A 14,986-nucleotide genomic window follows, 5' to 3' on the forward strand; every position below is an offset into this window, starting at 1 on the left:
CATTCCCGACTCTTCTTACGTTCGTGCCATTTCCTACCCATCTCCTCCATAGCCCAAGGGTGCTGTTCATTGCTGGGAAGGTGTTCCCTGACATGGACATGTGTCCTGCCAGGTGAGGTGTATTTAACACTACAGTGATGGGCTGCTTTAAGAGCTTTGCTCTAGAACACAGAGCCCCTGCACGCTGGCAGAAGGAATTGGATATCAGGGAAGGAGCATCTCAAGTCCTTGCATACTGCCGTGCATTCATTGTGAAAGTGTCGCAATGCTGTAAAAAAGAGAAGGACGGTGTTACAGACAGGCCGGCAGAAAGCTCTGTCCGATGATTGCTTCCAAAACAGCAAGCAGGCTAGTGATTGCTGCGTGCTGCCTTCTTGACAAGTATCATTGCTAAAACTTTGCTTAGTTACAGCCTGAGAGTTGTGCGTGCAGAATTCAGACCTGCTGCCCCAGACCATGTCTCGTGGGTGCACTCCACTTTGTTCAGAGCAAGGAGATGTCTCCCGTTCCTTGCCTAAGTACATCCAGCATGCTGCATTGTGTCAGGGTCTGTCTAGCCCGCGGTTTTCTCCTGACCGTGGCAAGTGCAGAGGCTATGCAGGGCCAGCAGTCGAGCACAGCTGCTTCCTGGACTTCAGCCACCTGGGCTTCCCCTGCATCCAGAGCAGCTAAACTAGGGCTGTCCCTACCCAGGCCTTCTACACCTTGTTTATGGGTCTGTTGTCCATGACTTTGCCCAAATCCTTTCTGGTCCTGCTGATAACACCTGCCTTCATCAACTCCAGTGGCAGTGAAGCCCTGAAGTTCCCTCTGTGCTGTGCAAAGTCCTTTATTCTGTGTTTTTTAACTGATCTCTCACTCGTTTCATCGAGTGCCCTTCAGTCTCGTGCTGCAGGGTTGGGTGAACAAGATTCCTCCACTCAACCGATCCACCCTTTTATGATTTTTGCAAATTTTGGTCACGTCCTTCTCTGCTTTCTCCTCTCCAGACTGAGGAGTCCCAGCCTCTCTTGTAGGGCAGCTTCTCCACCCCTCAGCTGTTTTGGTTGCCTTTCTCCAGTTCCACTGCATTCTTCCTGAGACGTGGAGACCAGAACACCACAACAGTACTTGAGACATGCTTGCTTTGAGATTTTATTTGTGGTTCTACCTTGGTATCTTGGCCAAACCCATTTTTCTGTGCAAGATCCATGGCCCCTGCTTCCTAGCAATAACAAGACATAAGTGGAAGTTATATGTGGTGCTTGATGTGGAGAATCTAGAGTCTCAGCATAACATGGAAGCTGAAGACGCTGCTCCTGGAGATCTACAAAACCTGCCTTGGCACTAGAGGCAGCAGTGTCCCTAAAGGATGGAAAGTTTTGTTTCTGGAGTTTATCCTCTTGATCCCTTGAACTAACCCACTGGGGCATCTAGCTCTTCACCTAGAAATGAAGCAAAGTCTTTTTTCCCAAACAAAGTGCCCAAAGCTGTGGAGAGAGCCTGGCTTGAGAGACTCAGACTCTACAAAGCTGTGTACAGATGCCTCCTCTGTCCTTTGGTCTGCACAGGTCTCTTCCTTTGTAACCTGTTTCATTCCAGCAGTGATCACCTGCGCAGAGGGAGGTGTATGGCATCATACAAGCCAAGGTGGTTGTTTGTTCACAGGGCTTTACTTTCTCGTTCCATACTTCGTTTTCCTGTTGCTGTCATGCCTTTGCTACAGGATGTTGCTGTTTCACGGAAGCAGAGCACCTGTCCTTGCATGATGTGCAGGGCTCTGTAATGAGCAACCTGCAGCTCTGTATAATGCAAGGAAGAAAAGACTGGATTTTCCTTGAGGCACCCTGGTACTTCCTACCTGCATGCATATTAATTGAAACTTTAATGTGCTACTGAACTTAAGGGGAAGAAGTGAGAGGGCAAGGCAGGGTCTGGGTTTGTAGGCAGCAAAACAATGACTGTTCACAGACAGCTTAAAGGGGATACCTCCCGCATTTTCTGTCTCTCTAAGGGGTATACCCTGTGAGTCCTGCTCAGCCTCGCAGGTAGGGGAGCGCACCATTTGGCAGCATGCAGTTACCAAACTACTGGGAAGCGTGCTGACAATCTGGGTTGTTTCGTACTGGGTTCCCTGCCAGACCTAAGGAAAAGCCTTACTCAGTTGTGTGCAAGCCCCAGCTCTCAGTAGGCTTGGCCTTTTCAGAGCAGGACTGCTGTCTGTCGTTGGGTGTCTTGTGACCATGCTGAATCTGTCCCTGAAGGGGAGAATCTGTGTATTCACTGTGCTTCTACTTACTGCGGCACCTCCGCTGTTGGTCTGGATTTCTGGATGTGCAGCCATCAAAGATGGGCAGTTTGTTTTGCCTGGTGGCAGAGGTCTGGGTTGCTGGCCTTCGGTGCTGTACCTACAGAAGCTCCTCATTCCCATTTCTCCTTTAGATTTTAGGTACCGGAAGCAGAAGGAGCCTGTGAAGGGTAAAGGCACAGAGCTACGACTGAGGAGCAGGCTTTCCCCATCCCCCCGAAAATCTCAAGGACGCCCAGACTTTCGGAATGGCTTCTTCCTGGAGCACTCTGACAGCTCTCCTGTCCAAGAAGAGCTGGAGAAACCATCAGGAAAACGCAAATGTAAAACAAAACACCTGGCAGGGATCTGTGATGAGGGAAAGGTATGGCTTGGACTGATGAGGGGAACACGCATGGGGAGAAGAGAGAGAAGGGGACTCCTGTTAGTAAGCCATGGCCACATGTGCCAAGGAGTTGTATTCCTTTCTTTTCCAGGGGAAAGGCTGCTGGAACCAGCCCAAAATGCGCTCTCTGAAGAAGCCCCAGGACTTGTGGACACTTTGTAAGTCCCGTCGGGTCAGCCCAGGGAGTTCCCCCGAATTGCCCATGGCCCAAAACATTCCTCCTGGCGCTCGACGGCTGATTGTGAACAAAAATGCAGGGGAGACCCTTCTGCAGCGAGCAGCTCGCCTGGGCTACAAGGTAAGTTTTGGTGCCCTTTTCTACTTTGTGTCCTGTGCTGCCTTGTCTGGGTTTGTGTGTAACCAGGCCTGCAATGCTCTTGTTCCTGTAGGACGTAGTGCTCTATTGCCTGCAGAAAAAGAGCAGTGACGTGAACCATCGTGACAACGCTGGCTACACAGCTCTGCACGAAGCCTGTGCGCGAGGCTGGATCGACATCCTCCACATTCTGCTAGAGCACGGTGCCAACGTGAACTGCAGTGCACAGGATGGCACAAGGCAAGCCAGTGAGAGGGGAACACCTGCGGAAGCACTGAGAAGTGTCGGGGCAGGGAGCAGGGCCTGTTTTTCAGGATGAGCTGTTGGTCATCACTAGATTTGTCTTAATCCAAAACATTTACTTTGCAAACTCTTCCAGTCTCTTCTTTTTCTGCCAATGCTTCTGTCCTTGCAGGCCTGTCCATGATGCAGTAGCAAACGACAACCTGGAAACCATGTGGCTTCTACTCTCCTATGGTGCTGATCCCACTCTGGCCACTTACTCTGGGCAGACAGCTGTGAAGCTTGCCACCAGTGAAGTGATGAAGCGCTTCCTCTGTGGTAGGTGCTGAGTCTGGGGGTGGCAGTGCTTCCATCCTTCTGTCTGGCAGCATACGGGACCAAATCTGGGCGTCAAAGGGTTTAGAAGTGCTTGAGCAGCAGGTGACTGAATAATTTTGCTCTGTCCTGACATGTATGTGTGTGTGTTTACCACCCAAACTTTAATTATAGAATTGTATACTGTTTTCCACATAAGATACAAGTCACTTTTCAGTCTTTAATGTGCAAGGAGATGGCAATGCCGTGGTCACACAACTAAAGACAGTGCTGGGTATGAGGCTTGGAGGCACTGTTCCACAGTTCCTGGTTCTACTGCATAACCAAAGTGAACATATTTTTGCTGCCAAGTAATGATGCCTTCTACTCAAAAACAGCTCTGCCCAAATGTTGCCTGCCTGACATTGTTAGAAAGGACCATTTTGGATCCCTGTGGCTGAGAGTGAAGCACGCCTGCTCTCCACACTGTTTGTGTAAAAGCAAGATGAGTGTTGTGGCTTCTACACAACAGCAAGGAAGAGACAGCTAGAGTAGCAGTGGTTCCCACGTAGATACAAGGCAGAAAATCTCCAGTGTTGAAAAAATCTTGTTTGCCAGCTGTCTGTCTGAGCTCCTCCAGGCTTAACTATACATGCAGGTGTTGGAGATGTAATTTTGAACTCAAGACAACCCTAAGAACCTTTCTTTCCAACCCACTTAGTGTTGTCAGTTGTTTTCCCTTTTCAGCTTCTATTTCATGTTCTCAGGCTCAGGGTCATGTTGTCCCCCTCCTGAGTGTGGGTACCCTTCTTGCAAGTTATAGTTCAGCTTTTGCCACAATGCCTAACTGCAAAGTGGGGAAAACAGCAAAGGTGAAGTGGCTTACCCAGGATCAATGAATATGTATGCCAGGATCATGCTTTGGCCAGTAGATAAGCATTAACCCTCTCAATTTTTTCTCTTTAGATTACCTTTCAGATCTCCAGGGGCGCACTGATGGAGATCCTCGAACAGCATGGGACTTCTACAGCAGCTCTGTACTAGGTGAGTTCAGTCTGTGCCATTTCATTTACAGCAGCAGAGCAGAGAGAAGTAATGCTAGATAATGACACATCACTCACTCGGGTCTGCGTCCCTCCCAACTCACGTCTTGGATAGAGATCTTGCTGTAATGTTACATGCTGGGAGTTGCTCCTGAAAGGGACTTTTGCGGGGGGAAGCTGCATGTATGGATCCCTCCAAGCAGGCTGAACTCAGCGTGCAAGACTAGACTCCAAGTGCTGCTGGCGATTCCTGAGTGTCTTCGGGTATCAATCCCAGAGCGTGTTATTCTTGTAGCAGTTCCCTGCTAACCAGTCATCAAGATAAAACCAAGGAAGGCAGAGGACATACTTATTCCTTCAAGGTATAGAAGTCTTGAACTTCCAGGTTCCCAGAGCTGCCCGTCCCTCTCCTCTTCTTTGGAGGGGAGGCATTCATCCAGAGGAAGTCCTCTTCTTACAATGCCAGGCATTTCCCAGTGAAGGCGTGACTTGTACCTTTTACTGTCACTTCCTGAAAATTGTGGTTACCAGCTTAGAAGTTTTCTTGAAATGATACAGGCACAAGGTCCACAAATAGTTCACTGTGTTGTTCCAGTTCCCCTAGGGTCCGTGAATGAAGATGTTCTGGATCTAGTCGTGGGCCCGTGGCAGACTGCAGAGTCCCTCCCAACCACTTCTGAGGCAGTGGATCAGCACTGCCAAGCCCTTCATAAAGACTTGGATTATTTATGCTGGCAAGCTAAAAGGCTGTTGATTTTAGTTGGTCACCTCCGTCATTTCCGACATCCTTCTAGAAATGAAAAAAACCAGATACATATGGGAGGGTGCTTTTGGTAGAGGACTTATCCTTGGAGGACCCTGATGTCTCTTCATTTCAGAATAGAAGAAATTCTGTACTCCTAAGAACGCTTTGTTCATAGGCTTTTGCACCTCAGGCATGCCAAGGAAACTGTTCAAACCACAGCCTCCTTCCTCTAGATTTCTCACTCACGTTGAAGCTATCGCAATCCTTTAAGAAGCAGCCTCTTTACCACAAGAAAAATAGCTATTCTTTGACTGTAATATTTTTAAAGTAAAGATATTATCCCTTTTGATTTATCACTGATTCCTACTTGGATTTCTCCGATAAACAAGGAAGGAAAATTCTGTGTGGTTTTGTGGGTAGGAGAGTTTGGCTCTCTTTGGTTACTGCAGCATGCTGAGTTCTTGGTTACCCAGCAAGTTTATGTGCTTGAGTTCTAGTATCTGCTTATGTCCCGTTCATCAGTGTCCTTTCCTCTTGAAGATCTTGGCATGGGATTGTAGACTGCCAATTCTCATACACTCTAGGAGACCCACTGCCACATGCATGTAATTTAGAAATGTGCCATCTTGTTTTTCCTTATACCCTAATGCCTGAAATGAAACCGGTGGATCTTGGAAAAGCAAGCTGATTGTGTTTTGTTCAAATTAGCTGCTTGTTTCACTTCTTTCATTTCCATAGCCCTCAGCTTGTCTTGAAAAATCTTGTCTTGCATCATGTCTTCCCACATTTCTGTCCTCCACCCCTGTAGGCAAAAAGAAGGATTATTTTTTTCAGTAAGCAAACCATCACCGACTCTTTTGGTATTTCTTGGGGGAATGGAGGGGTATTGGGATGCCATCAGTGATGGCAGTTCACTACTCACAAGGGCCTTACTTAGACACTTGGATAATACATGGAAAATCTCCACAGGGAGTGCTGGGGACTGCACTTCTTTTCCTTCCCGTGGACCTTAGTCGAGCTTTACAGAGTATTTCTTTATTTGAGGGTGGAAGAAGACTACCTTCTCTGTTAAACATGTCCTACCTCTTCCAGTAGGAGTTCACACTAAATCCTAGCCACTGTGGATGTGTCTCTACTGGGTCTCTGTCATTCACATGATACCATCTGTCAGGTTTTGTCTTCCTTCTTTCCTGCGCTACCTGAAGTTGGTTAACAAGACAGACAAATCCTGCATTGATCTGCCTGTACCGTTCCCTAGAAACATCATTTCATCCTTGCTGCAGTGGAAAGATCCTTCCAGTGTTGGTTGTGCTAATGCTCGCATCTCAAGTGCTTCAGACTTTAGCAGGTACCGCTGCACAGCGCTTGGGAGAACATAGGTTCCTCCTAGACATGAGAGTGATGAGCCCTGGAGTAATGTCAGCCACACAAAATGTTCTGAAAGTCCATGGCTTTGGTGTTGCTTGTGGGATATTTCTTTCTGGCTCAGAGAGAGGACAGTAGAGATCCCAAGCTGAAGCACCACCACACTGCTGTCAGAGGGTCAGTCACGCTGCCCCTCCTTTTGCCCCTCTGCATGGAGCATTCCCAGTGCTGCCCTTGACGCCGCCTTTGGGAGGCTGCGTGGCAAGTTGCGGCAAGGAACTAACCCAGCTGGGAAGTAATCCTTTATCCTGCCAGCTCTGTTTTCAGTGGGCACAGAAAGGGACCTTCCTTTTCATCCACACCTAGGTCAGCTTACAGCAATAGTGAAATGGCAGTTTTACAGCATTGTCACCCGTGCTTTGCCAGGCAGTACTGCAGGACACTGTGTGAGTCGGCAAGGAAGAGCAAGATGCCTGAGCCTGAGACAAGGGCCTGGTTTCTTTACAGTGATTTTTACTGAGTGTAAAAATCAGTTGGCTCAGTTACCTTCAGCAGTCACCTCGGGTTACCAAGAGCAGATAGTCCCCAGGGCAGGGAAGCACCTGGTTCTGCTCTGGAGTAACCGAACTGCTCCTAGCTGTCACAGGCAGCAAAACAGCTCAGCAGAAAACAGTTATCCTCCTTCAGTGATTCAGTCCTTCAAAGTTTCCCTTTCCATCAGATCCACCAGCTGAAGCACAAAACATTGCATGTCCCTCAGGGTGGAGGAGAAATCCCAGGACCCTGCTTGATCTATTTCTATTCTTTGAGGCAGGCATGTTGTCCACATTTTCCTTTAGGTCTGCAAATCTCTGGGGGCCAAAAGATAATGAAGGAAGCCAGGGTGTGGGATCTCTGAGGTCTGAGTATGGTAAAGTCATCAGCATCTTGCACTTCGTGCTACTGTAGTTCCAGATACAAAGTCCCACTCCAGGGTTTTGTTCTACACCTGGGACTAGCATTGTTGTGCCTGATTGTCTCCCCATTACTCTGCAGTGGTACAGGATGTTCCTGTTCTTGTTGCAGCCTTCACTTGGGCTAATGAACAGGACTGAGTGAGAAGGGTTTTCAGGATAGACGTTGGACCATATTGTTGCCACACTGAATGCATTTAATTCTTTTTTCCTGAGTTCCTCAAGAAATTTGAGTTTTTTTCAGTGTTGGCATCTGAGCTTTGCCTAGCAGTGATATCAGGCCAATATTCATGTCACTTATTTTTATCCTATTCTACAATAAGTTTTGAAGATTTAAGCACTCTGTTTTTCTGTTTCTTAGGGAATTTTTTTTCCTTGGCAGGATTAAGAAATCGTTTCATTTTTTTCTCTGAGACCCTGGTTGAGCCTATGATCTCCTGTCATCTGCTGTTGTTTCTCTATTAAAATAACATTCTTGCTGGGTGCTGCGTTTATTCGTAGAGCAGTATGGTGCGTGGAGCTTTCTCATGCAGCACACCATAAGATTATTTTTTTTTGCAGCCTTTTCTCTCGTGCGTAATGTTGAACTTTTGCATGATTGGTTTATTTGCCTACAAGCACATTTGGTCTGACTTCTCTCTGTAGAATCTAAACTCTATTTTCTGGAAGTTTTTGGAGTTACACTGTATTATCTCAGCAGGTCAAAAACACTCTGCAAACCCAAGACTATTCATACCTCTTAATAATAAAATCCAGGCAGCAAGCTATTTTTCAACAGAAGCTTTTCAGATTGGTGAATAGTAAATTTAACTGTCTTTAAATGGTTTATGGATCAAGTGTGCTACTCTCCATCTCCTACGGAAGCAAATCCTGCTGGAGCTCAGATACCTCCTGGGACATCCAGTTTTAAGCCAGAAATCTGTGGGGCTGGTTCTCTGAAGTCATGCTTATTGTTGTTTGGTTGTATTAGTCTCTAGATCTGCTGCACAGTTTGGTGGCACAGCCTTGCAGTCCTTATTTAGACACAGTTGCTGGCACGCACCTCTGGATAACCTGCTGACAGTTGTCAAGAGCGGGATCTGCGTGGGAAAGTACTCAACGAGCAGAGCGCAGTGCCTTCCTTTATAGGACCTGTGCAGACAAAGCATCTCATGCATCCACCTCCTTCCTCTCTGGCGCAGGTTCTTCCAGGCTGAGGACAGCTGTGCTGGCAAAGGAGAGGGGGCTGAGGCTGTTTCAGGGAGAGTCTGGGGGGTCAGCGTGTGGTTGACCCAAGAAAAGACTGCCAGTCAAAGTGGCTCATTTTGCAAGCAGGCAGTGCCTCGTCTCACGTGCGGGATCAGTGTAAACCTGAATGTTGCTGCTGTGACAATAAGATTTTCTTTCTACCTAACCCAGTCATTGAGTGGAGTCTCGGTGTGCAGAGCAGCCAGTGCTTGCTCAGAGTTTCTCTGAGATGAGGGGCTGGAAGGACAGCAGGAGGAGCCCCTGGGACTTGGCTCTTACAGTTGCTGTGACACTGTGGGAAGGTGCACATGAGACTGTGGTGGTAGCCGGTCCAGCTGGGCAGAGCTGTTCCCCAGGGAGTGATAAGCGCTGGCTGGTGTGAAACTGTAAGCAATACCAACGTCTGTTTTGCTTGTTGCAGAGGGGAAAGATAGCATTGGATGCGATCTTCTGCTCAACCCTCCAGGAAGTTCAGACCAGGAGGAAGAGGAGCAAGAAGCAGACAACTTCATGTTTGAGTTCTCAGACAAGCCACTGCTTCCCAGCTATAACCTCCAAGTGTCAGTCTCTCGGGGGTGAGTACCTTTTCGTGGAGCAGAGAGCATTTGGGTGACATTAATGCTGGGGTGGAGGGGGATCTCACAGAACAAAGCCCTTGAACTCATGAGGATAGCAGCAGTACAACAAAGCCTTAGGCTGACCTCCAGGTGAGAGGTAACACGAGATGTTCACATGTCTGCCTAAGAGCCCAAGCTGACTGCGTGCTAAGGAGACAGGCCGCATAGAGTTGCACTTGTGTCCTGTAGATCTCAAAGCACTCCTCCAAAGGGGGAGATATGTTTATCCTTGTTCTCCAGGTAGAGACACAAAGGAATGGAGCTACTGCATCTTCCCCAGGAGGAGCAAATTGCTGCTGGTGAGGCGGTAACATGCCTCTTGTGGCACACTCCCCTTCATCTCATAATGAAGCATTGCATAGACTCTTTTTTTAGAAAAATGTGAGGGTAGAAACCACACTTTGTAAGCCCTAAGTCAGAGAAGCAAGTGGAAGATGCATGGTAAGATGGAATTTGTTTGACTAATTCTCAGAGGTCCACCTCTGAGGTGGTCACCTTCGTCTCTTGTTGCAGTCAGCAATGACTTGACAGCAGGATTTATCCAAACAAGGGCAGGAGTGAATGTCAGGCTGAGATGAACCACTGGGTGTGACTGATCAGCTCTCCAGTGACTGTGGAGGAACCTGGGGGAATGCTCACTTAGATGGGCACTCCCATGGCTTAGAGAGGTCCCAGCCTGGGATTCGTTGGCTGATGGCTGGCACAGCAAAAAGCCTGTGAAGTCCTTCAGTCCCTGTTTTAGTCTCCCTGGTCTTGTCCCCCAGAGTTAATAAAAAGAGGAGAAAAACTGAGGGACTATAGGTGAGGAAGACCTATATGTGGGGGAAGCAAGCAAGGAAAGATCCCTTTGGTTTAAGAAAGGACAGTTTTAAGAAAGGACTTGTTTTAAAACAAAACTGAGAAGCAGCAGAGGTAAAGCCAAAAAGATAGTTGTTTTTGTGTCGGCTGCCTGGTGCTTGCTGTTCTGTACCATGGGTGGTCACAGCCCCGGCATCCCATTCACAGTCGGCAGCATGTCAGTCATTTCAGCTCCCTGAGGTTAAGAGCAGCTTGTGTGTCTTAGGGGGTTATTTTCCTTCAAATGCGGATGAGAGATACTGGGCTGAAGGCAGAGCCTTGCAGGAACACCGTCAGTGTCTGGAGATGCGCAGCTCTCTGGGTCCCGCTCCTCGCGTCCCTGTAGAGCTCTGGCTGTGCGACGGGGAAGCACAGCTGCGTCACTTGGGACAGACTCGGCCATCCTCAGTGGGCAGGAGGGTGTAGTCAGGGCTCTCCCCGAGCAATCCTGCTGCATGGCCAGATGCGTTCTGCTGCCGCGTGGTGTCTCTGTGCCGTGCCTGCCAGGCAGCCTCCCTCTCTCCTCCCTCTGATGTTGCTCCTAGCCCCATTTTTCTCCGGCGATGGTCAGCAGCAACTTGCACTGATGGGACCAAGTAGATTGTTTCCCCTCCATCATGGGGAGGGTTAAGTCGGGTCACAGCGCTGGAGCAGTCCTCCCTTCTCCACCTCCTCTGACGCCGCGGCTATTGCGTTGGCTTGGACTGCGGGGGGGGAGAAAGGCAACTTGGAAGAGGCAGCAACAAAAGTGCTACTTTTCCGTTTAGTGAGTTTCCTCCTCTTGCCGTCCTCGCAGGCCCTGCAACTGGTTCCTCTTCTCCGATGTGCTCAAGCGGCTGAAGCTGTCCTCCCGCATCTTCCAGGCCCGCTTCCCGCACTTCGAGATCGCCACGCTGCCCAAGGCGGAGTTCCAGCGCCAGGTCTCTCTCAGCCAGGTGCTGGCACAGGAGGAGGTGCCGGAGAGCCCCGAGCCAGCGCCGGGCGCTGCAGAGACAGTGGAGCTGGTGCACTACGAGCCCGAGCTGCTGCAGCTGCTGGGTTCAGCGGTGGAGTACCAGGCCTGGAGCAGCTGACGGGGATGGATCGCTCCCTGCATCATGAGGCAATAATAAGGACCAACGGGAAGCGGCCCTCTCAGTGCCAGCAGCAGGGACCCGAGTCTTTGGCCAGCCAGCCCTCCTCTCCTCAGGGTCTTCTCTAGCTGGGGAGAGAGGACCCTCGCCTCCAAGGACTTCCCAGGGTCCCTTCGCGACGAGCGGCGGCGGTTGCAGCCGTCAGCCCCATCTGGCTATGGCGGGCGCTGAAGCCCCCTCCGCGGGGCTGCGTGAGCCGGAGCTCGTGGGGCAGCGGTGGCTCCGGCTCCGCTGAAGCGAGGGGTGGTGGGTGCCACTGCCCCTCCCCGCCTGACCCCATGGAACTGCGCCTCTCTGTTTGCCCTCCCCCACCCCCCAACGTCTTCCATAGTATTTATTTAATTAGTATTTAATTTGTAATGTTTCCTTTGTTGTTGCTGAGTCTGTATCACTGTGATGGTGAGCTCCGGGCTAGGGGACGAGGGCTTCCTCCGGCCCCTCTCCAGCACTCCCCGAGGCCGGCGCTCCCCCTGGACCAGCCAGCCCCTGAGCCGCGGACCTGGGGGGGGTCACGGCCCTCGAGGGTTGGGCTCTGGCACCTCGGCTGGGAGCCTGGGGACGGTCACTTCCCTTAGCTTGGGAGCTGGCTTCTGCTGAAGGCGCTCACCTGCCAGCGGAGAGCCAGCCCCGCTGCTCCATCCTCTCACCGGGCTCCTTCCCGCATCTCATTCGTGCTGCTGCTCCCACTCCCCGGCGGCCATCACACGGGCAGGCGCAGCCCGTGGACCCCAAGCGCACCCCACGCTTCCCGGCAGCTTGTCCCCCCGCCCCGGGGTCTCTCGCCCCCTCCTTGCCCTGCGCGGTGTCTGCTCGGCCTCCCCCCGCTCCCCGCGCCCCTCCTGTGTCACCAGGAGCAGTTCTCTGGGAGAGAGCGGGCACGGCGCCCACCGCCCGGGTGCGGGGCAGGGCTGCTCCGCTCCCAGGAGATGGTACAGTTTTATTGTACAGGTGCTAACGGGACCGAGGACGGGACAATCTTGGTTTTTCTGGCTCTCCCCTGCTCTGCAGCGGGAGCGTTGGGTGGGTTTTTTTGTTGGTTCGTTTTTCCTTTGTGTTGTGTTTCTTCCCAGCCCGGGCAGGTGTTACCCCTTCCCCTTGGACTCCCAGCTGTCAGCCTCCCCTCTGGGGGCTGGGCAGCGCCTTGTTTAAGCCGAGGGTTTTTTGCCTTTGGGTGTGTATTCTGGTTGCTCTTTCTGATTTCTGTTTTATTATAAGCAGCAACAGGCTGTGGTGTCAAAAACACTGATGTACAGAAAAAACCTGCATCAGGCCCCCCGTCTCCTGCCTTTTCTTCCTTGTTCCGTGTCTGATGCCTGCTGCGGGCAGATTTCCTTGCGTGATGGCCCGAGCCTGTGGGTCAGCAAGGGGAGACAGCAAGGTCGCCTGCCCAGAGCTGCCCACAGCCTCAGCTGGCAGCGACGTCTTTGTGCACCCTGCAGCCATGGAGCAGGGGGCTGGCGTTGTGTCAGAAAAGCTGTTGGGGAGACCCTGCTGCTCCTCCCAGCACACGGACACCCACTTCTGGACTCAAGCTGGCAATGGAAGCTCTGCAGCCAAGCCCAGCTGCACCCAAACACCACCGCTGATGGTCGGTGAGCTGTGTCCAGCCCCTGTGCCCAGCAGCCCTGGCTGTGGGGCAGCCGTTCGCTGTCAGGCTTCACCCCATGGGAGCAGAGGGGGCTGGCGGGGCACTGCTGGGATTTTATTTGGGTTTTTTTCTTGGAAACCAGGCCTTGGAAAGAGCCATTTTAAACCTCTCCCCCCCACTCCCCAGCCCAGGTGCCCTCGAAGGACGCAGGGATGGCTCAGCCTCTCCACGTGCCCACGACGCACCTGAACCCCAAAACAGCTCCCGAAGCGTCAGCCCCTGTGCGGAGGCAGTGAAGGGGTGCGCGGGAGCACGGGCCGGGGCTGGGGGCACACGCATGGCCACGGCACTGATGGGGTGTGTGTGGGGGGGTGCGTGCCTGTGGGAGAGGTGGGGGGGGTGCTGGTGGCGTGAAAAACACGCACACGCAGAGGCACACACAAAACTGTTTTGCAAAGCAGCCGTGATTCTATGGCGTCATCATCCATCCGCGCCTTTCTTGATCACGCTGGCGTGATCCAGGTAGTCCAGGGGTGTCCTTTATTCTTCATGGATGGCTTTAAGCTTCCAAGAAACAAAGGTCCTTAACTTCAGGGTGGGTGGGGGCTGTCCTTCTCCTCCTTGCAATGAGCTGGGGTCCTTTAGTCATGCTGACGGAACCCTGACTGCGCAGAATACAACGTACGCTGTCTGCATCTTCAGCCAGTTCATATGATTTTGTATGATAAAGACTAATTGGTACAAGAGTGAGGGAACGAGATTTCCCTAACCCCGGCACCCAGCTGGCTGTGGCTGGGCTGTGGGTAGGTGTGCCCACGGGCAGGCTGGACAGTAGGGGGGTGGGTGTTCACGGGGGGGTTGTGGGGGGGGGGTGTACGTGCACACAGGCAGCAGTAGCAGTGATGGGGGGGTGCACAAGCACATCTGGCTGTGGCAGCGATGTCCACACGCAGAACTGGCCCCTACGGCAGTGGGAATCTGTGTGTGTGTGAACACGCGTGTGTGTGCACGAGTGCACGTGCACTTTTGTGTGCACAGCCAGCCACTGCAGCAGCACGTGCGTGAACGGGCTCTGCAGCCCAGGTTCACCCCAGCCCTTTGGGGGGTCCCCGCTGTGCCAGGCCCCCGGGTTCCACAAGGGCTCCGCTTGCACCCCTTGCCTTGCAGCACCCATGCTGGGGTTGGCACTGCTGTGGGCCCACGCTGGAGCCGGAGCGGCTGCATCTGCCTTCCCAGGGCTTGCTGGGGTGGCAGGAGGGAGATGCAGCTGCAGCCCGGGTGTAGGTAAGCGCCCCCCCCCCCCCCCCCCCCAAGACAGCAGCTGGACAGCTTTGCTTGCCAGCTATGCTTTCTCACCAGACCTCTCTGTACCAAACCAACGACCCCGGGGATAAGTGGATATATTCTGTGAACAAGCCCAGCCTGGAGAACCACAGTGCTGCTCGCTCTGGTTTTGGACCAGTTGACCCGAAATAAAGCACCACAGCTACATGCTGCTGTTCAGCCTCGGCCTCTCCCAGGCTGCAGCTCTCATGCTGGAGCAGGCAGCGATCCCCTCCCTGAGGCCCTGCCACGGCCGCACCCAGCTCAGCACTAGTGGAAATACTGGCAGGAGATGCCAAACCCCAGCTGGCTGCCATAGCCAAGCCCTGCCCTGCTCCTCCTGGTTGCTGTTCCCAGATGATGCTGGTGGTGCACGGGGCTAGCCCCGCCATGGGACCCTTGCAGAAGCCCAGCTTTTCTGTAGGGCTGGGTCCGTGCATGCACAGAAAACAAGCTCGGTCTGCAGCAGAACATGCACTGGTTTTGGGTAAAGGGGATTTTTCCTACACGTGCCCGTGAAAGATCAGAGTATTTGCACGTCAGACCCAGGAGGTAAAGTGGAAAGGAGCGCTTGCTGTTTGTGGCAGTAGCCACAGCAGCAGGTAAGTAGCAGTTCCTCATCCAGCCCTT

General features: G+C 52.0%; 1 protein-coding gene across 1 annotated transcript in view; it reads left to right on the forward strand.

The window, feature by feature from the left end:
- The window catches only part of BCORL1 (BCL6 corepressor like 1), a 30,216-nt gene extending 17,499 nt beyond the window's left edge, over positions 1 to 12,717 (forward strand). Inside the window, exons 8-14 of the mRNA XM_052813515.1 lie at positions 2,422 to 2,651; positions 2,764 to 2,970; positions 3,062 to 3,228; positions 3,404 to 3,549; positions 4,492 to 4,569; positions 9,280 to 9,433; positions 11,109 to 12,717. Of these exons, the coding sequence (XP_052669475.1) occupies positions 2,422 to 2,651; positions 2,764 to 2,970; positions 3,062 to 3,228; positions 3,404 to 3,549; positions 4,492 to 4,569; positions 9,280 to 9,433; positions 11,109 to 11,385 (1,259 nt within the window). The 3' untranslated portion in view covers positions 11,386 to 12,717. The remainder of the gene's footprint in view (positions 1 to 2,421; positions 2,652 to 2,763; positions 2,971 to 3,061; positions 3,229 to 3,403; positions 3,550 to 4,491; positions 4,570 to 9,279; positions 9,434 to 11,108) is intronic.
- The last annotated feature ends 2,269 nt before the right edge of the window (positions 12,718 to 14,986 follow it).

The sequence above is a fragment of the Harpia harpyja genome, chromosome 18, assembly GCF_026419915.1.
Source record: "Harpia harpyja isolate bHarHar1 chromosome 18, bHarHar1 primary haplotype, whole genome shotgun sequence".
Classification (NCBI taxonomy): Eukaryota; Metazoa; Chordata; class Aves; order Accipitriformes; family Accipitridae; genus Harpia; species Harpia harpyja.